The sequence below is a fragment of the Diospyros lotus genome, chromosome 14 (genome assembly GCF_014633365.1).
Source record: "Diospyros lotus cultivar Yz01 chromosome 14, ASM1463336v1, whole genome shotgun sequence".
Taxonomy (NCBI): Eukaryota; Viridiplantae; Streptophyta; class Magnoliopsida; order Ericales; family Ebenaceae; genus Diospyros; species Diospyros lotus.
The window spans coordinates 12,656,763-12,678,784 of record NC_068351.1 but is presented as its reverse complement, the minus strand read 5'-3'; the positions used below and the strand labels follow the sequence as shown (position 1 = coordinate 12,678,784).

The 22,022-nt window shown below is 37.4% G+C and overlaps 1 protein-coding gene across 1 annotated transcript; it reads right to left on the bottom strand.

Annotated features, from left to right (window-relative positions):
• Positions 1-658: 658 nt before the first annotated feature.
• On the bottom strand, positions 659-20,300 carry LOC127790590 (eukaryotic translation initiation factor NCBP). The gene is made up of 6 exons (XM_052320161.1): positions 20,048-20,300; positions 10,673-10,768; positions 10,421-10,525; positions 10,123-10,200; positions 1,425-1,544; positions 659-1,332 (listed from the first exon to the last, which is right to left on the bottom strand). The coding sequence occupies exons 1-6, from the start codon at positions 20,207-20,209 to the stop codon at positions 1,201-1,203; spliced, it is 693 nt and encodes a 230-aa protein (XP_052176121.1). The 5' UTR covers positions 20,210-20,300; the 3' UTR covers positions 659-1,200.
• Between the last annotated feature and the right edge of the window lie 1,722 nt (positions 20,301-22,022).

Here is a 22,022-nt window from a genome sequence, read left to right as displayed (position 1 = left end):
ATAATAAAAAAATTAAAAATACAATTAACTCAAAATTATATAACTCAGTAATGTTCTTAAAATAATAAAAAAATAAATATTTAAATCAAAATAAACATGTAACTAAGGATTAAAATATGTACTTTAACCCAAACTTGCAATAAGAGTAGATTTGCCTTCATGGTAGATTTATGATGAATTCTTTGCACAAACATAGATCTGCATTCATTATTGGGTGAACCCATTTGGTTTACCCTTCCCTTTTTGTAGCTGTTCATATAACGGTGACAATGGTAGCAGCTATGACGATGGTGGCGTGGACATTTGTTCTCTCTCTCTCTCTCTCTCTCATCAGAAATCTGCAATAAGATCGAATCTGCCTTCATTGCAAATTTTCCATGAATTTATCACACAAATGCAAATCCGCATTATCGCTAGCTAAACCCTAAATCCTAAAATCACTAGGTTTATCTTCTCTCTCTTTGTAACAACAAAAATAATTCATCACGATAATAGGGGCCTCTCTCTAGCAAATTTGTGATGACGAGCCTTTATGGTAGATCTACATTTGTAACAAATCCTAGGGGTTTATCATCTTTTATTTCCAATAGTGGTTGCCAGGCATTGGCCATCATCGGTTTCTATTTTTTTTTTTCTAAAATTAGAAGAGAAAAAGAAAGAAAATGAAGGGTAAAATGATCTTAATAGCAGAAAAGATTATTGCTATTTCAAAACATAAAGGATATTCCTGCAATTAGGACAAACCTTAAAGGTGGTAATTGCAATTTACCATCCTACATTATACATCATTAGGGTATGTGTGTCAGGCCTCGGCCACATGTATTGGCAAATGCTCACATGTAGTAGAAGGCTGGAAACTACAGCTTAGAAATACTTGTGAAAATCAACCATAATAGGCAGGATATGGAAGGAGTTATACCAGTTGAAACAAAGATAAACCCAGTAAATGGTCCCAAAAACAAAATGTTTAACATGACGATAACACGAACTTGATTATATCTTGGAAAGAATAGCATCGCCGATACATACCAGAGAGTTGCTAGGTCCTTTACAGGGTTAACTGGTTGTGATCCACGATCTTCAAGTGAAGCAAGAGCAAGCAACCCACCGTAGAGACAACACAAGAACTTGCTTGTCTTTGCAACCTCTGCTGCTATATTACCAAGGCTGCAAAATGAGAGAATACGCTGGGTGTCCTTCCTATCCTCTCAACCAAGTGTTTCTATACGAAGAGTTGTCACGCACAGAAGCATCATGGGGTTTATACTCCATCACATAGCTAGGGGGAAGCTTTAAGTGCCGCTTTATTGAATCTCTTAAAGCCATCACTGCCTGGTTAAGCCCAACACATTACTACTTTCTTCACTTGCATATATGGAAACAAACAAGCAGCAACAGCAGAATGATCAATAGCAGAAACTAACCTGATTATCAGATGCATTGTGGTTCCACACACTCAATATGTCTTCATTGAACCGAATGCTAAGTACCACACCACAGATGTTGTCACCATAATCAAGTTGGTCACCAACTAATGCTAGAACCTACATTATATCCAAAATGAAATAAGTTATTTTCAGTTTCAAAATATTCAGGGAACAGGAAAACTTAATTTTTCAGCTGTCGATGGCGTAGGTAGAATCTCAAATGACCTGTGTTCAGTCTTAACTATTCTATGCACAAAGATAGATTTCCAGCACCTAGAAATGAATCAAAATAATAGATTTCCATGGCTCGCTGATGAAAGTAATGATTCTTGACAAGCATAACATGAAGAACTTTCAGGTGTGGTAGAAGGCATGGGATTTGCCTTTTAGTACAAGGAAAACATATGTGGAGGCAACCTCACGTAAGATCTCCTCCCAAGTAAGAAATCAACATCTAAACAGGAGCAATAGGAGGACCACCAGCACGTGTTCATGAATCAAACCCCAAAAAGATTAGAAACACGTGGGTCTGGCCATAAAGATTTCATTGAAGATAAGATAGACCTTCCACAATCCCCCCAATGCAGAGACTGCTTGTGAAAAAAGGAGCAGTTTGTCCAGATCTTCCTAAGATAAAAGGTTACGCAATTCTAGAATAAAGGAAATATGAATTCATGAAATATCTCTCAACAAGGAATAACAGCACATTCAAGTCTTAGAATTTACTCTTTTTTTTTTTGGGGGGGGGGGGGGGGGGGGGGGGCGGCGGTGTAAATATCTTCTCCTTTTTGAACTGCTTATACAACAAGAATTTACATAGCCATGGGCCCATGGCATGAGATATAATACTCTTATAGGAAATACAAAGCATGGAAAGGGATGATTAGAAACCTAGAATATATGTAGCCGACCTTTCCTAGTGGGATTAAGATTTTGATGATAATAGGGAAGAATATAGCAAAATAATATCTATATGCTTTTTCAAGTGACTTATGATTGCATATGTCAGTATCACATCATTTTATATGAATTTCATTTGCCATTGTTATCTGTCTCTCTAAAACAAATAGCTTTAGTCACTTATTAACAAAGGCTGGATACTTTATTCCTTTTTCTTCGTAAGCTAGATATACATTCCACTTTGCTCAATCAATACAAGTAGTCTATGCCTCCATGGCATGATGACAGACATTTCAGACAAAATAAAACAATCCATCTTCAAATAAGTGGAAATATTAACTTGGATTGAAATAATGAGAATTGCGGTTGAACCAGAACTATGACATTTCATAAAGTGAAAATGGAAAGAGGATCTCATGCAAAGACAATAAACAGTTGGAAGAAAGGCTTAGATGAGCTGAGTTCAGTTTTGAGGTGTCACCCTGCTGGGCGACCACTAATGATTGAAAGGGGAATCAAGAGAATTTTTGAATGTAGTGCAAATATTAAAATATTTTTGATCCATAAACTCATCTGTAAAGGTGAACATGCACGCACGTGCACATTATATGTACATTCAGGGACCAGAAGATCTTGGCAGGCTAAATAAAACGGAGATAACATAATGTTGAAACATGCTAAGGCTTCATTTCAGGGACCACAGAGCCATGCAGTCTATACAAAAGTAGACCCCTAGTCAAAAGCAGTCAAGTTCAACATCCCATTCACAGCAGGATGCTTTGAAGGCCGTAACTTTGGGGATGGGAGGATATTCACCATCATCATCAACAACTGCACCTTATCCTAACCAAGAGGTAGGCTCATCATTCCCCAAGCTCATCAACCAAGGAGTCAGCTTCTCAAAGCGGACAATGATTCTCGATCAAACAGTAAGATCGAGATGATGAAAGAAATAGAGAGAGAGAGAGAGAGAGAGAGAATGCAGAAATAAGGGAGATAAATGAGAGAGAAAGAGATCAAAATATTCTTAGATTTTTCATATCCCGAGGAAGAGAATTCAGCACTATATATAGCGGGATTCTTAACCTCCCATGTGTTGTAACCACCTACATGTGCATGAGAATGTACCAGCTACTAAAGCAGCAACTAACTAAGGACAACCCTTACAGCTAGCTTACCATTATACTGTTTTCACCCCTTTACTATCTCTAATTACAGCAAGCTCCCCTTACCAGTTAATACATGACAAATACCCCCCCCCCCCCAAAAAAAAAAAAATTTCTTGTCCTCAAGAAATACTAAGAAGGCTTGCCACTCGCAGGAATTGATTGAGTAAATCTGGGAGGTATTCCCAGGTATTATTGTCTGAGTGTAGACCTGACCATTGGACTAAGACTTGAGTAATGGGAGCCCCATGCTTGTATATCACTCTTTTATCCAGAATAGCCCGAGGTTCTTTTAGGCTGGACTCCACCTTGTAGAGAATTAGGCAGTGTGGGACTTACTTCTTGTTCGGCTACCGACTTCTTGAGAAGCGAAACATGAAACACCAGGTGAATGTTGGAGTTCTCCGGAAGTTGTAGTTTGTAAGCCACACTTCCCACCCTTGCAGTTATGAGGAATGGACCATAAAATTTTGGCTGCAACTTTGAAATAGGTCCTTGAGATAGGGATCTTATATGCCTCGGGTGTAGCTTCAAATATACACTTTCCCCTTCTTGAAACTCCCTGTCACTCCTCTTTCTATCTGCAAACTGCTTCATTCCGTTCCTTGAATTGGCCAACTCAGTTTTGATCACTTGTAGAGCCTGCTGCCTTTGCTGGAGATAGGTGTCTAGGACTGCTACTGATGATGTCTCTCCAACTGCCGGAAGTAAGGGTGGTTTGTAACCATAAAAGGCTTCAAAAGATGACCTTTTGATGGCAATATGGTGGCTGGAATTGTACCACCATTGAGCTGTGGCCAGCCACTTGTGCCAGGATTTTGGTTGCAAGAAGCATAGACACCTCAAGTACATCTCTAGACTTTGATTAACCCTTTCTATTTGCCCATCAGATTCAGGATGGTAGGTAATTGACATATTCAGCTTGACCCTCAATAATCGCATCAACTCCTTCCAAAGTAGGCTAGTAAAAATCTTATCTCTATCCGATATTATAGCCTTGGGTACCCGTTGCAATGTTACTATATGATCCATGAAGATCTTAGCAACTTCTCCGGCAGTATAAGGATGAGATAGCCCAACAAAGTGACTGTACTTGGTGAATCGGTCCACAATCACCATAGTACAATCCTTCCCTTCTGACCTTGGAAGTCCTTCAATAAAGTCCATGAAGATGCTCTCCCAAGGCCCCCCTAGAATGTCTAATGGTTGTAATAATCGGGGATAAGCTACATTTTCTGTTTTGCACCTCTTGCAAATGTCACACCCCATCACAAACTCCATAACATCCTTCTTTAATCTCGGCCATTGAAAAAGTCGTCTCACCTTATGATAAGTATTGACAATTCCAGAATGCCCTCCCATGGGTGAATTATGCATATGCAAAGCTTCAATCACCTTGCATTTGAGCCTTCCATCATTTCCCAACACCATCCTTCCTTGGTACCTGATGATACCATTTACCAAAGTATACCCTGGTTTAGCCATCGGGCTGACCACTAACTATTGCAATAGCTCTTTAGCTGCCCGTCTGCTTCATAACTTGAACTAATTTCTTGGCACCAATCTGGAATCACCATAGTTAATGTAGCTGCTTGGCCCCCTTCGAAACACTGCGACAAAGCATCTGTTGCCTTGTTCTCCTTCCCCTTCCTATACTGTATAGAATAGTCCAGCCCCATTAATTTTGTCATACCCTTTTGCTGCAAGTGAGTATGTAGCCGTTATTGCAACAAAAATTTCACTCTCATGGTCTGTTTTAATCACAAATGTACCTCCTTCCAAATAGTGGCGCCATTTATCCATAGCCATCAATACAACCAGCAATTCTTTCTCATATATACTTAATCCTAGGTGCTTAGGTGACAATGTTTGGCTCAAGAAGGCTAGCACTTGCATCCGTTTCCAATATGAAGGGTTTGCTGAAATCCGGCAGGCCTAGCATTGGAACTTTGCTGACAGCTTCCTTAAGTTCAGCAAATGCCTGTTCTGCCTCCTGTTCTGCCTCCTGACCCCAATGGAACCCATCATTCTTCAATAATTTGGTTAAAGGCCGGCTGATAATACCATAATTTTTGACAAATCGGCGGTAGTAACCCGTTGACTTTAGAAATCCCCTAAGCCCCTTCACACTGGTGGGTCGCAGCCAGTCCAACATGGCTGCCACTTTGCTAGGATCCGTGCTTACCCCTGTTTTAGATATAATGTGGCCCAAGTACTCCACTTGCTCTTGAGCAAATGCACATTTTGACTCTTTAATATACAATTGATTGAATCTAAAGACCTCAAAAGTGGTTTTTAGGTGGTGAATGTGCTGATCAAAGGAAGGGTTGTAGATTAAAATGTCATCAAAGAACACCAAAATGAATTGGCAGAGGTATGGTTCAAAGATCCGATTCATCAAGGACTAAAAAGTAGCTGGGGCATTAATCAAACCGAAGGGCATTACAAGAAATTCATAATGTCCTTGATGGGTCTTGAAGACTGTTTTATGGATATCTTCGGGTTTTATCCGAATTTGATGATAACCCGACCTAAGATCTAACTTGGTAAAAATAGTGGCATACTTAAGCTCATCAAGTAGGTCTAATACTATAGGTATTGGAAACTTGTCTTGGATGGTTATGGAGTTTACGGTAGTCAATACAAAATCTCCATGAGCCATCTTTCTTTTTAACAAGCAAAACAGGCGAAGCAGAAGGACTGTTGTTGGGTTGAATGAGTGATTTGCTTAACATATCTCTGATAAGTTGTTCAATCTCAGTTTTCTGTTTAGGGGGGTATCGATATGATCTTAGGTTTATAGGCTCAACTTGGGGTTTCAGGTTAATCGAGTGATCAAAAGTTCTTTTGGGTGGAAGGGAGTGGGGTTCTGCAAATAGGTCCTTGTACTCAATCAAAAGTAGATTAAGAAAGTCAAGTTCTTGTACCTTTCTTTGGATGAAGGGTTGGCTACCACCACATGTAACTCTCCTTCTTGTCTAGTGGTTTCTTCAGCACATTCCACTGCATGGAGGGAGAAGAGTTGAGCCACCTTTGGAAATCGACTCCTAAACATTCTTTGCAGCCTCTTACCCGAGATGATCTTACACTCTCCCACCTTTGGATTGCCCGTTAGGACCTTCTTGTTGCCCTCTTTTTTGAAAGTCACCTCCATTTTATTGAAATCAAAACTGATTGGACTAACTCCCTTCATTCAATCCACTCCCAACACTACATCACAACCCCCCAACTTGAGCAACTTTAGATCAGTTGAAAATTTTTCTCCATTCATCTCCCACCAAAAACCCTTATAGGACGACTAGCCTTCTTGCCACAGCTTCATCCAAGAAGCTGTGAGTACTCCCACTATCTATGAGAACTATGATCAGTTGACTGCTTACTCTTCCTTCCACCTTGATAACCTTACTATTGTTCACCCCCTTCAAGGCATGTAATGAAATCTCCCCTTGATCCTCCCTCTCATTTTCAGATAATTCTTCTCCTTCCTCAATGTCCTCATCTTCTCTTTCCAACAGTAGTACTTGTCTCTTACACTTGTGGCCCACAAAATACCTATCCCCACATTTGTAGCATAGACCAGCTACTCTCCTTTGCTCCATCAATTTACCTCCAGCGGTGGGAATAGGGTTGGTGGAAGGTAAGGCCAGGACGGCTCTACCTTGGGACCCTCCTCCTCTTGGTGCCAATCTATTACCAGCCTGCCACCCTCCTGTGATCACTCCTGCCTGATTCCTTTGTTTTTTAATCATTGCCTCAATAATCATCTCCTATAACCTTGCGTTTTCTGCAGCCTGCTTCATCGTGTGGGGCTATATCATCTTCACCATAGGTCTCACCTCATCCCTTAGGCCACTAATGAAGCTCAAAACATAGTACTCCTCGGATAACTGGGAATTATGCACCATCATCAACGATCTCAGCTCTTCGAATTTCTGCTGATAAACCTGAACCGTCCCCTCTTGTTTGAGTTTGTTAAACTCTTCGATTATGTCTCCCATGCTTTTATCCTCAAACCTCACACATAGGTCTTCTACAAACACACTTCAAGGGCTTCCCTCCTTAAGCGCGAGCCACCCTTGATACCAAGCATCTCCCATATCATTCAAGTAAGCAAAAGCCATGGTGATCTTCTACGGTTCCAAAATTTGATATAGGGAGAATACTCGTTCACATCTTCTCGTCCACCACCTCGAATTCTCTCCTTCAAACAATGGAATCTCGAGCTTTGGCATGGGGTAATTTGGGTGGTGTCGATTAATCGGAGCTCCCTGCCTCCTTTCTCTTGCATTCTCCCCCATCGTATCCGTATCAAACTCAAACTCTGTGTCATGACCCTATGAGTAATAAAAGGGTATTATTGTAATAGCGTAGAATAGTTTGTTAGGGATATTCTAGCAATTAGTTAGGTGCACATGGCAGTATGTGCAAGGCTGTTAGGGGACAAATATGCCTATATAAGGCTGATGTAAATGGAGGGGATGTATGCTGAAAATTATTGATATTGAATCTCTATTTTCCTCTCTACATTTCTCTCCAATTCTCCCTCTCGTTTCTCTCTATTACTCTCTCCCTTTCTACTGATTTCTTCCCCCATTTCTGCCCCATTTCTCCTCCTACAATTCTGATTTCATTCCCCAATTCCTCTTCTAACCCATCATGAACCCTAGGTTCGTGACACTCTGTTGTTCCCACCAGTCGAGGTTCTACTCCCACTTCGAGAAAAATGGGCTCCATTCAATCTCTCGAAGGAAACTCGAGAGAGAGCCTTATTGGTTGTTGATTGGCAAACATTCGTGCAATCAACTACATTTGCTCCATCATCTATTCTTGAAGCAGGGTGCCCTGCTCACGAATCTCCATCCTCCAACGTTCCATTGCTTGGTCAATCCGAGAACCGACTCCACCTCCAATAGAGAGTTCGAGCGTTCCCACTCGGTTCTGCACCTCTGCTATTGTTGTCGTCACTTGTTGTAGCTGAGACTCCATTTGTTTCATTCTTGTTCTGTTAGCCATGGTTATAATTCTCGTGAGTATCGATCGACACCCAAGAGCGTTGCTCTGATACCAGGATTGTCAACTTCTCAAAGCGGACAATGATTCTCAATCAAATAGTAAGATCGAGATGATGAGAGAAATTGAGAGAGAGAGAGAGAGAATGCAGAAATAAGGGAGAGAAATGAGAGAACAAGATCAAAATATTCTTAGATTTTTCATATCCTGTGGAAGAGAATTCAACACTATATATAGCTGGATTCTTAACCTCTCATGTTCTGTAACCACCTACATGTGCATGAGAATGTACCAGCTGCTAATGCAAAAACTAACTAAGTACACAACTAACTAAGAACAACCCTTACAGCTAGCTTACCATTATACTGTTTTCACCCCTTTACTATCTCTAATTACAGCAAGCTCCCCTTACCAGTTAATACATGACACAAGGTTAAAAACCTAGATCTCCCATCCCTAGGTCATAGATGGCATCCACTGAACACCTAAAACACAGTCACCCTTGGTTTCACCAAAGATTCAATTCAAGGAACTTGAACCCAAGTTAACATCCTAGAGATGTCACCAACAAAGTGAAATGAAAGGAAGTAGGCATTATCACGTAACATCAAACAAGCAAGGGCCTGTTATGATCTGTGTGATCTTATTTTCATAATTTTTGTTGTTTGTAAAACCACAAAGGAATAAAATTTTAGAAATGCCATTATTTCCACACACATGCCATTTTTTGTAAGAGAGCAAATTTCATAAACAAACAAAATATCATATTTATTTTGTTTTCTAATATTATAGTATTTTAAGACAAATTTCTTAACAGTTCTCTGCCCCTCAAAAAGTGGGAGCCTCACACACTAGGGACACCCTCTTCAGTTCCCCACATCCACTCACTATATGTGTTCTTCTCTATTTCTTTTGTTCCCAAGCTAGAAAAGTCACGACCTCTAAAGCCTACTTTATTAAAATTGTATGAGAATGACCGTGAAACACCTTATATGCTAACTAGGTGTTTGTTAGGGAGCAATTGAGTTCATTGTGGTTTAGTGCTATATGGCCTAGGAGTATACCAATAGGTAACTTTCTTTACTAGCTAAAGCTAGCAGCAGAGTCCATAACAAGCTAAACCCATGTTCTGAGTTTCTGGCTGAAATTTAGGTATAATTAATAATATTTTTTTAATGTAACACCTCCTTCAGGTTGCCATATGTCCAGGACAGAAAACAAATTTTCTTCATTATTTTCCTAGCTCTAAGTCAACATAACCAGATCAGAGACACCAAGCCCCCCTAGTGGACCAGAATTGATATTTCCCAAACACAAAGATTTACACTTTAGCTAGAATGAGACCAAGACAACAAAGTTTATTTTATTATCAATTCTGCACAAGTATTTCTAATCTTAGAAACCAGACCAAAAATTGATTTTGAAAGACAGTTTCTAATTAGGCACTAGGTAAAAAAAATGTAAGATCTGTGAACTGGACAGAGTTGAGGCATGTCATCAATACTTCACAATTTGCCATCGTGATAAATGATATCAACAATAATCATTGGAATTGAAAAGATTAACTAAAGACACTAAATACACCGTGCTAAAGAAAATTATAAGTGACTTTTACTTACCAAATCCTCCCAAAAACGACCTGAGACAGCCTTTTTGAATCGTATTATCCACTTGCCACCATTGCAGTTAGCAGAATCCTGATCAACAAATGCAATCCAGCCAATGCAGAGAATTATGTAGGCAACACACTTGTTCGTTTGATTATTTTTACTTGTTATTTATTTATTCTACTTTTTCTTTAGGAGAAAAGGGAAATCAAAAGAGGGCAGGAATATATATATATGTATATTTGGCTAATAAACTTCACTCAAAATTAATTAGCAAAAGTAAATGCATTATCATCATATCTAATCTTACCTCCCATAGCGGGCGAATTCCCTCCTTGAAAATATGCAAATCAGTTGGGACTGGCAAAGATGATGGACGAGCCAAATGGCAATAGCAGACCCAAAAACCTTCAACCTACAAAAAATTAAAAGGTTGATAAACAAAGATGAGAAATCAAGTCTAGGCAATGCCTAACAATTCTTTATTAGACAAAGTAAAGCAAGCAAATTAAGGCAAAGCCTTTTACTTTGCATTCCTATAATGTTCAAATCCAAATCTTACCGTACTAAAGTCCACTATTTTCTTTATGTTGTCTTCATATGATGTTTGACTTCGAACACCGGGCGTCCGACGAGTGTACCAGAAAACAAACTTGTGCTGGTAAAATAAAGATTGAAATGAAGTGAGAGACAGAGTAAGCATGCTATCATAAAATGGAGGAAAATTATAAGAAAATGTAAAATTGATGAAGATCCATTAAACTACCAACTATGATAATATCATGCAGGTGAAAAATGCAGTCGCTTGATTCATCATTCACAACAACAATAACAAATATTAATTCCACTAGGTGGAGTTGTTAGATGAATTCTAGGCCTCTAACCATTTCTATCCACAACCATATCCTTTATCAACTTAAGTAAACCAATAGGAGCTTAATAATGGCTCCTACTGAAATTTGACTGCATGAAATGAGGCATAGGGTCCAAAAATTAGATTTTCTTGTCCCTCCAATCCATTCAAACACTTGATTATCCTTCATCCATGCAAATTGATCAATGCAAAAAATAGAAGTACTTCCAGAAAACACCTTGCAGGAAATTGTTTAGAAGGCTCAAAAATTTTTAAAAAAAAAAGAACGGTGACCCTGATTGATCTTTTTATTCAGGTTTTTAGGCCAAGCCATAGAATAAAGTGCATTAGTAAAGCCATCCCATGGTTTACTGTGTAATAGTCCAAATAGTATATTGCTGCAATATGTTTTCCGGATGCACTTCCATTTTTTGCATCGGTCCATTTATTTGTTGCTGTTTGAAGGATGATCAAGTGTTTGTATAAATTAAAGGAACAAGAAATTAAGGTTTTTTGGACCCTATACCTCATTTCATACTGTTGAGTTTCAATACCCATTGTTAAGTTCCTATGGCCCGTTTGGTATCCAAATTAATTATTAAACAGTGATGGGATTAAATAACATTGTTGCACATTGGTAAAGCAGGTAATACCTGAAGTTACTATAACTATTCCATGTTTGGTATGTCACATTGTGGATGAGGAGTTACTAGTCATTAATTGTCAAATGACCAATTTGCCCAAATATATTATAATTATAGAAAATATATTACAAAAATATGATTAGAAAGTCTAATTTTGCAAGAAAGCTTCATCAATAATAAAGCCTCCGTATCCAAAATCCAGAAATGGCCAAGCAATTTCACAGCAAAAGAAGCTAGCATTCATGCAATTAGAGATAACACTCAACCACTGGAGCACATCCGAACCTCAATCAACAAATGATTACACAGCTACCACAATAGATATAAATATTATTTTTATATATAGATATATTATATTTATATAAAAATCTAGAAAATAAAATTTGAAAGCAGCAAATCAGAAGAGCAGAACTGGAAATCAACTGGAAATAGAATTGAGGAGGAGGTGCCAGTGACTCCTTGGGGCTTCTCTCAATCGTCAGCAACTGCCATGGTTGCCAGAAAAGTGGAGATTTGTAACATTGAAGATCACACATCTGGAAAATCACAGGAAGAAGAAGAAAATTGCAGATCTGGAAATCATCGGAGGAAGAAGAAAAAGAAGAAAAGATGGCATCTCATTGCAAATCTAGAAATTGTACGAAGAAGAAGAAAGAGATGGTGGTGATGACTGTTCAGTCTGTTTTGAAGAAGAGACAAAAAAATATGTTGAATATTTTATTCACATGTTAGGTATATATACAACTCTACTAGGTACAACTTAGGAAAGCACTATGTACAAGGCTAAGCATATACAATACCATAAAGCTAATACTCCCCCTCAAGCAAGCACATATACATCATATGTGCCTGGCTTGGTGCAAATGTTGTCAAGCTGTGGGCCCCATAATGCCTTTGTAAGATCACCCAGCCAATCATTAGAGCCAACAAAGGAAGTACAAATTCCTCCAGAAATTAACTTATGTCTCACAAAGTGACAGTCTATCTCTATGTGTTTGGTTCGTTAATAAAAAACTAGATTAGAGGAAATATGAAACGCTGCCTAATTATCACAAAAAAGTTGTATAGGCCCTAAGTCTCCAAATCTCAACTCCTTGAGAAGTAGCTTGAACAAACCAACTCACGTATGGCTAAAGCCATGGCTAGATACATGATTTTGCGCTAAATCTAGCCACAACATTTTGCTTCTTATATGTGGCTAAAGCCATGAAAACTATCTCCATGTGTTTAGCGCAAAAGCAGAGTATTAGGCCATGGCTTTAACCATATGTGAGTTGGTTTGGCTCAAGCAACTTCTTAAGGAGTTGAGATTTGGAGATTCAAAGTCTATGCAAACCAACTCAAATGTGGCTACAGCCATGGCATGATACTCTGCTTTTGCACTAGATCTAGCCACAATTCACATGTGGCTAAAGCCATGACTCATCTTCTATCTCACAAAGTGACAACCTATCTCTATGTGTTTAGTTTGATCATGGAAAACTAGATTAGAGATAATATGAAGGCTGCCTGATTATCATAAATAAACTGCATATGCCTTGAATCTCCAAATCTCAATTCCTTAAGAAGTAGCTAGAGCCTAACAACCTCACATGTGGTTAAAGCCATGGCTGATCTTCTTGCTCACAAAGAGATAATTTATCTCTCTATGTTTAGTTCACTCATAAAAAAACTGAATTAGAGGTAATATGGAGGGTTGCCTAATTATCACAAATAAGCCACATAAGTCCCAATCTCCAAATCTCAACTCATTAAGTAGTCACTTGAGCCTGACCAACTCACATATGGCTAAAACTATGGAGCAATACTTTACTTTTGCGCTAGATCTAACCACAACTTTTCATAGGGTATGTACCAATCTAGATTTCCCCTGAGCAACGAACACAGGTGGTTGCTCCATATAAACCTCCTCTTAAAAGTCACCATGAAGAAAAGCATTCTTGATGTCAAGCTGAAAAAAGGACCATTGTTGAATAGTTGTTATACAAAGAAAGACACAAACATAAGCAATCTTAGCCACTGGAGTGAATGTATTACCATAATTAAGACAAAAAAATCTAGTATAGCCCTTGGCAACCAACTGGGCTTTCAAAAGATCAATAGGGTCATTCGGACCAACCTTGATGGTAAGCACCCACCAACAACCAACAATAGACTTTCCTAGAAGAAGAGGAACAAGATCCCATGTCCCATTAGCCAGCAAGGCAAGCATCCCCTCCTCCACAGCATGGCACCACCCAGGGTGGGCCAAAGCCTTTACATCAGACTTAAGAAAAGAAACAAAAGAAAGAGCAAAGACAAAAGCAGAATAAACAAGTGATAAACGATGATAACACACAAAAGTATAAATGGGATGAGGATTTCGAGCGAAATGTGTATCGTGGCGAATAAGAGCATGGGGAGAACTAGAGGGTGAGTGAGGAATGGCACCATCTAGAGAAACATTATCATCTATAATAAGTGGTGGTGAACGGACAACAGGAGGGGTATAGAAGGTAGCTTAGGAAGATGATAATAAGTTTGAAGAGGAACAAGAACAATAAGAATAGGAATAGAAGGGGGACCAAAGCAGGAAAAGATGGGACAGGAAGAACCTCATGAAGAGAGGAGGAAGAGACATTGGATGAAAATGACCAAAAAAAAGGGGTAGACTTAAAAAGGTGACATTAGAAGAGAGAGAGTCTACCGAGATCAGGGAAGTAGCACTTGAAACCCTTTTAAAGTTTATAGTAGCCTAAAAACACACATTTGATGGAGCAAAGAAACAATTTGTCAAGACTAGGGGAAAGAATATGGACAAAACAAGTTGAGCCAAAGACGCCGGGGGGGGGGGGGGGGTAGATGTGATCACTAGGAAAAAGTAAAATATGTGGAATGACTCCAATCAAAATAGAGGATGGAATATAGTTGATCAAATAACTAGAGGTGAGAATAGCTGCATCCCATAAGGAAACAAGAACATGCATGTAAAGAAGAAGTGTTTGAGCAATCTCAATGAGATGACGAATTTTATGTCTTGCCATCCCACTTTGTTACAAGGTATAAGGACAAAAGACCTGATGAATAATATCCCAAGATCAGAGAAAAGCCTAAAATTTAGTAGAACAATATTCCTTAGCATTATCACTTCGAAGAATTTGAGATGGACAATTGAGTAGAAATTCCATTACAGTAAGAAGTGAACGACGATTGCAATTCAGTATGATCTTTCATTAAGTAAAGCCAAGTACAATGAGAGTGATGATTATCAATGAATGTGAAAATAGGACAAGCCCTGTTTAGACTTGACTCTACTAGGACCCCAAATATCAATGTATAAGATAAAAAAATGCCTAAGCTTGTTTATTAAGACGACCTGAATAAGAAGTATAAGAATGTTTTCCTAATTGACAAGAGTCGCATTCTAGAATGATCAGGGAGGACAATGAAGGGACCATCTTGCGTAAAATGGATAGGTAAGGATGACTAAGGTGGGAATGAATCTGGAGAGGAGAGGCCCCCCATAATAGAACAAGCAAATGTTATAGGTGATGGCAGAGTCCCTCAAACTCACGTTCGATGCCAATCATTTGTCCTATACATCGGTCCTACACAATAACATAATTAGAATCAAAGATGACACGAGAATTTAAAGATCAAGTGAGGTGGCGAATAGAGATGATACTTTATGGACAACTAGGACGATGAAAAATAGAATTAAGAGAAATAGATGAGAGCAAATCAACCCTACTGGTACTAATTGGAATGGTTTTAGAACCATAGGCCATTGTGATAGACAAAAGGGAGGCAAATAAATCAAAATGAGAAAAATAAAGATTTATTACCAAAAGTATCATTTGAAGCGACAAAATCAAGTGGAGCATAAGTAAGGCACATAAGAGGATTACAAATAGATAACCAAGTAGAAGGAAAAGATGCCTAGCCAACAAAAGCTATAGGAGAAGATGCTTGTCAAGCCGCTTGCAACTAACGATGCTCTACTAACTCCTCGACAGAGATCGTGTATATAGGAGTCAATCTCATAGTATGAGAAGAAGTATCAAGTATCACTGTTTGCACTTTTGCACATGAAGAACTGCAAGATTGGCCTTAAAAGCCTGACCACGGAGTACATAACAAATTCCCTTATACTAGGGCGACAACAATAGTCGCAATAGGGTCGCTTACCAACCTAACCACACCCAATGTCCTTACCACAACCACTTCCATGTCTAATCTCAGAAAAAGGTCGTCCATGAGTCTTAGAGGCAACTATGGATCGCTTTCCACTCAAAACATCAGAAAAAGTTAGTGTGCTAGATAGAATTCAAGCAAACACCTTTTCCATAGTAGGTATAGTGGTATTACTCAAAATTTGGGTACGAAAACCCTCCATATCAACCCTAAGGCATGCTAAAGTAACCACCATAAACAGTTTATGCCTTTGTTTCTTTTGCTCTATAAGATCAATTGTAACAAAGAGCATTATATCAAAATATGCCACAACGGATTGAATACAACCCAAGTATGCAACCACATCTGAATCTCCCTTCTGAAGATAGAATAAATTACTGATCATATTGTATAAGCATACAATATCATTAGTATACAGCTATTGGGCATGGAACCAAATATCAAAACAATTCTCATAGACACAAAATAATGAGATCAACTCAACATCTATCAACTACCACAACAAAGTAACCAATTATGCATCCACGTGTTCCCATACGAACCTATTAGACTCAACTATGTCAAAGAGTTTCATAGACAGATGGTCACTCACACCGTGTCCTCGACACCACATGCAAACAAAGGTTGATCATGATAAATAGTTGTTGCCATTCAATTTTTCAATATAATGGTAGGAATACCAAAAATGATGACATAATCATAAGAATAGTCCGTCAGCACCTTAGAGCTGACAAGGGCGGTTTCAAATATTGATAGAAAAATTATGAAGGATTCAAAGAAGAAGAAGAGAGAGAGAGAATCAGATTCTTTCATTCCATGATTTGGGCTAATGCCTCAATACAAATATAACCCTTAGCTGTATCTTTTAGAATGTACTCCAAGAGATGCCTAGTTGATAACCGTCTGGGTACATCCCCTAATAGCTTGCAAAATTATATGGACTATTCTACCCTTAGGAATGTGACATAGTCGTAAGTGAAAATGAACTCACCACTCCAAGATTTGACGCACTAGGATTAAATGATGCCACATTTCACAAATCGAAGCAACAATAACAATCACCCAAACCAACCATAAACAAACCCAAACCAAATTCGAAGGAAATATCAACCTAAGACCACAACTGACAAAGACAAATTTGAAGATCGCAGATGGAGAAGGAACAAAATTGAAGGTCATAGGTTGCAAATATGAAGATCACAAATTTGGCCGCTAGGTAGGTCACTGGATAATAGAGAAAAGAGGGTCGTCGAACAAGTCACCATCGTAGATAGCCTTCATTGTTGTAGGTAGGTGGCACTAGATAGCTTACTATCACTATCACAGGTAGTGACGCATGATGAAGAGAGACACGACAAAGAGAAAACTACCATCGATGGATAGGTGATAGGCCGTAGAAGGCAAAGTTAGGGTTTGGTTGCCGACGACAACGACTGGTTAAGAATTAGGGTTAGGGTTTTTGTGGCTTTAATGGCTTTGATACCATGTTTTGAAGAAGAGACAAAAAAATATGTTGAATTTTTTATTCATGTGTTAGGTATACATACAACTCTACTAGGTACAACTTAAGAAAGCACTGTGGACAAAGTAAAACTTAGGAAAGAACTATGTACAAGGCTAAGCATGTACAAAACTATAAAGCTAACAATCGATGGAGAAGGGCAAAGACAACGAAGTGATGCATACGAGGAGAGAGAATATAGAATGATATTTATAGCAAGGACAAAATGGTCAAAAGGATCCACAATTTTGAAATACCTCTTTACCTTTTGTACCAAATTGTCAATCCCTTGAATTAGGGCTAGCAATTTCAAAAATTACAAAATGTAAGAATGAGGGAGAGAGATAGAAACAGAGAGAAAAGAGAGAGATAGGAAGATGGAACGAGAAAGAGAGAATAATGACCAGTATTATTCATTCCATCCCCTTCCATCTCGTCAAAGGTCTCTATTATAGACCCTCTAGCTATTATCAATCCTCTAACTAACCTAATAGCCATGCTAGCTGTTGTACAAGTTAGTTCTTCTCTTTTCCTACCTAACATCTTAAACCTTTTCCGTTAGCCCTCCTAACAGCTGATACCTAAACTAATTTCCCCAATTACAAACATACCCCTAGGGTCATGACACAAACAAGGTATAACTCAAACACAAGGTAATACCACCTTGTTATCCGTCAAACAAAACGGGCTATAAATGATACATTGAGGAAAAAGTTGACAAGAGGTGATAGGATTAGGAGCTCTTAGAAACTCACTTCAATACTCTTAGTTTGCCAATCTCTCTCCACTCCTCACCCAGAACAAAGGCTGCCAGTGCTCCCAATTATAACAAGAGGATATGCCCATGGGTAGAGATGTAGAATTCGTCTAAGGTTTGTGAAAACCAATGACTACATTTATCACCTGCATGATGTTAATCATATTTGGTAGTTTAATGGATCTTCAATTTGGCATTTTCTTATATTTTTCCTCTATTTTAATATGGTTATGTTGCCTCTCATTTCTCAACAATCTATGTTTTACCAGCACACCAGCACAAGTTTGTTTTCTGGTACACTTGTTGACATCAGAAAGAACACAGTTGAGTTCGAAGTAAAACATCATATGAAGAAAATATTAAGAAAATGGTTGAGCTTAGTATAGTAAGATTGGATTTGAATGTTACACGGCTCCCATGAACAAGTAAAAGGCTTTGCCTTAGTTTGATTTCTTTGCTTTATAAATATATAATGTTGATAAATTTAGATAGGAAATCAAATTCAGGCAGTGCCTACTAATTCTTCAATAGACAAAGTAAATAAATCAAATTAAGGAAAAAACTTCTACTCAGTCATTGCAGCCCAATAATATTCAAATCTAATTTGTACCATACTAAACTCAATTATTTTCTTTATATTGTTATCATATGATGTCTGACTTTGAACTCTAGGCATTTGATGAGTGTACCAAAAAACAAACTTGTGTTGGTAAAATAAAAATTGTAATGAAATGAGAGACAACATTGTTATAAATTGAGAGCACTGGCAGCCTTTAAACCCTCCAAGAAACCGATCAAACAACCCTCCAAACACTCCTAACTCACTGGCAACACACAACCAACACAACAGTCTATAAAAGAACAGAATTTAAGTGCAAGAACAAAACAAGAAAGAAAATATTCAAACCATATAAGAAGACAGAATTTATCCTGGTTCGTGCCAATTGAATTGGCACTATATCCAGCCTTCAAACCACCACCGAGCGCAGCCTTCTTTATTGATGAAAACAGTACAAGACTTATCTCTTCTCTCTCTCACGATACAAGCCTCCCAAAAGAGTACAAAACTATAACTCACAGCTTTCTCACTCTCAAAGCTCTCGCGAAATCATAAGAGAACATGCGGTTGACTTTTCCTCAGCCCCCCCTGCCCTATTTATAGAGAATAGGGTGATATTTCTTAGGGCTGGACATGATATTACCGGTTTTGCCCTTCTTTAATAACTAATTATTACAAAAAAGCCCCCAGCCTATCAACTAATCAGAACCGCATACAAGACTGCATATTTAACCTATCACTAACTCTAGACAAGAATTCTTAACAAACATAAGCATATTATCATAGAAGAAGATCCGTTAAACTAAACTACCAGATATGATAATATCAGGCAGGTGATAAATGCAGTCATTGGCTTTATCATTCACAACAACAGCAGCAACAATCTCAAATCCTAAGACAATTTCTAGATCTGCAACTATCTCTATCCTTGGCAAAATCCTCCATCAACTTTATCATTCATGTAGGTAAATCGTTAGGAGCTTAATAATTGCTCTAATTGAAACTTGACCTCATGAAATGAGGTATAGGGAAAAACTTTAATTTCTTGTTCCTCCAATATATAGAAAACTTGAATATCCTTCATCCATATAAATTGACCAATGCAATACATAAAAGTACTTCCAGAGAACACCTTGCAGCAAATTGTTTATAAGGCTCAAAAAAGCAAAATCAAAAAACAAAAAGAAAAAAGGAAGAGAATTCCCAGAGTGACACCACAAAAAGCCCTACTACGATGCAGAAGAACAGAACAGTGACCAATGCACCCATCTCTGATAGAATTACATGCCCGATTCCAACAATTTAACGCACAACTCAACCAGAGATAAATCCGAAGACTTCCCGACGTTATTATTACTGCCATAGGGCAGTTCAGAACAAAACGAAAACAAAACAAAATTCCATAGAAACAATATCGAGAATACATGGAGAGTTAAGGGGGAAAAGGGACCTTGAGAGGGTGTAAACCGGCTTTGAGGTCCCGTTCTTGTTGGCGTCGGCGCTCTTCTTCGGCCTCTCTATCTGCAGATGGGAGATCGCCAACTGATTGAGCGTGTCGGATGGCGGAAATCTTGCTCTCGGCTTCCTTCTTCTCCGATGCAGCTGCTTCCATCTGATCTTGGATTCCGAGCACACCCTTGATCTCAAACCCTAGTCTCCTTTTCTCCTCTTCTGCACTCCTTTTTTATATGAAATCGTGTTTTTGTCCCTCAACCATATTAAAGACGAAAATAATTATTTCTCTATTGTTCGAGCGATTACATTTAAAAATAAAAATAATTTGTACTTATATTTACTTAAATAAATGATAAAATATATATTTATATTTAATTGAATAATTATTTTTTATTATTTTTATATTTTAACAAATTCATTGGACCGTGGACCCATAGCTTGCCACCTAGTTCGGCCCCAAACTAGATCTTAGTCTAAGAGTTCGAATAATTTTTTCATTCAAGCCAAGATTCTTACACCTGTAACAGATTTCATCAACCCTAGACAACTTGTGCATTAATCCTCATTAGTTCATAATTTTCATCAAATCCAATATCCTAAAAGATGGTCCCTATCACTATTGTGTATCTCGGCTCTGTGTCCTTCCACAATGATTAGCAACATGCAAAGTAGTTTCATCTTTATATAAACTAGCATAATCACAAATCAAGATATGTTATTTTCAACCCTCACTCACACTCTGACATTCTGAATCCCTATTGACTTGAGCATAAAAGTGTTTGTAAGTGTCAACCACCTTACTGTGCAGATTACCAGATCATGACTCTCCGTCGCCATTACAATCATTCTGATCAACCTCGTTAGGCCAGAAAAAACAATATTAAAAATTATATTTACAAAAATTTTATATTTTTTATTTACATATTTCTTGTATGTTTCGATTTTTTTTAAAAATATATATATTTCTTTTATTTTATATCATATTTGTTTTTTCTTTACACAACCTAAATATAAAGTTTAGTAAATAACAGTGATTTAATATTTTGGTCCGAAAATGAAATGTGGAGTTTACCCCTTTACCACTTGGCATCTTATTTTCAAACAAAATCTCTATTCTTGAAATTTTTAAGATTCATTTTGGTGTGACTTATAGTGAAATTTAAGTTTAATTTTATGAATATTTTTGATAGACGAACTTATAAAATGTTCATAAAATATTTGGTACAAAAATATGATAAGTTGTTTAATAAGCCAAAATCTCCTTTATAAAGTGATGGCAAAAATCCAAAAAATCGACTTAGCTTTTCATCCAATAAAGTGTCTATAATACTTTTCATTTTTAGTGTGTTATTAAATAAAAAATTATGAATTTTTTTATTGAATAAATAACTAATTAAACTTTATGCTAAATTAATATTTCTCCCTCTTGACACATTTATTAAGTAAGTTTATAAGAAATAAATCTTACTAGAGAACTTTACCTCTAATCCATTTCGAAATATTACAATTTATTTTAAAATATTGAATAAAGGTAACAAAAACTCACATTTTAATGCATCTAAATATGTTTAGATCAAATTTTACTATTTTTGTGATTTTATATTATTTTTTATTTACTTTTGGGAGAGACATATCAAATTTTTTTTTTAACATAAATATTATACATTTGATTGTTTCTAGTTTTGCTCATGGTGTGACGCATCTTAATTTTGAGGTATTTGACTAACCAAATCTCTTTATTTGTTCGTGATTTATATACCATTAGAATGTTTACTCAATGCTTACAACATATTAAAAATTTAGTTAATTTTGTTAATGCTTCAGTCTCCTCAAACTCGATTCAAGATTAGTTGTTTTTTAAATTAATTTACAGATAAGAAAAAATAATACATATATCCTCTAATATATTTCAAAAAAATTAACAAATAATTTAATAAAATATTTTTAGTCTTATTTTGGTTATTTTATAT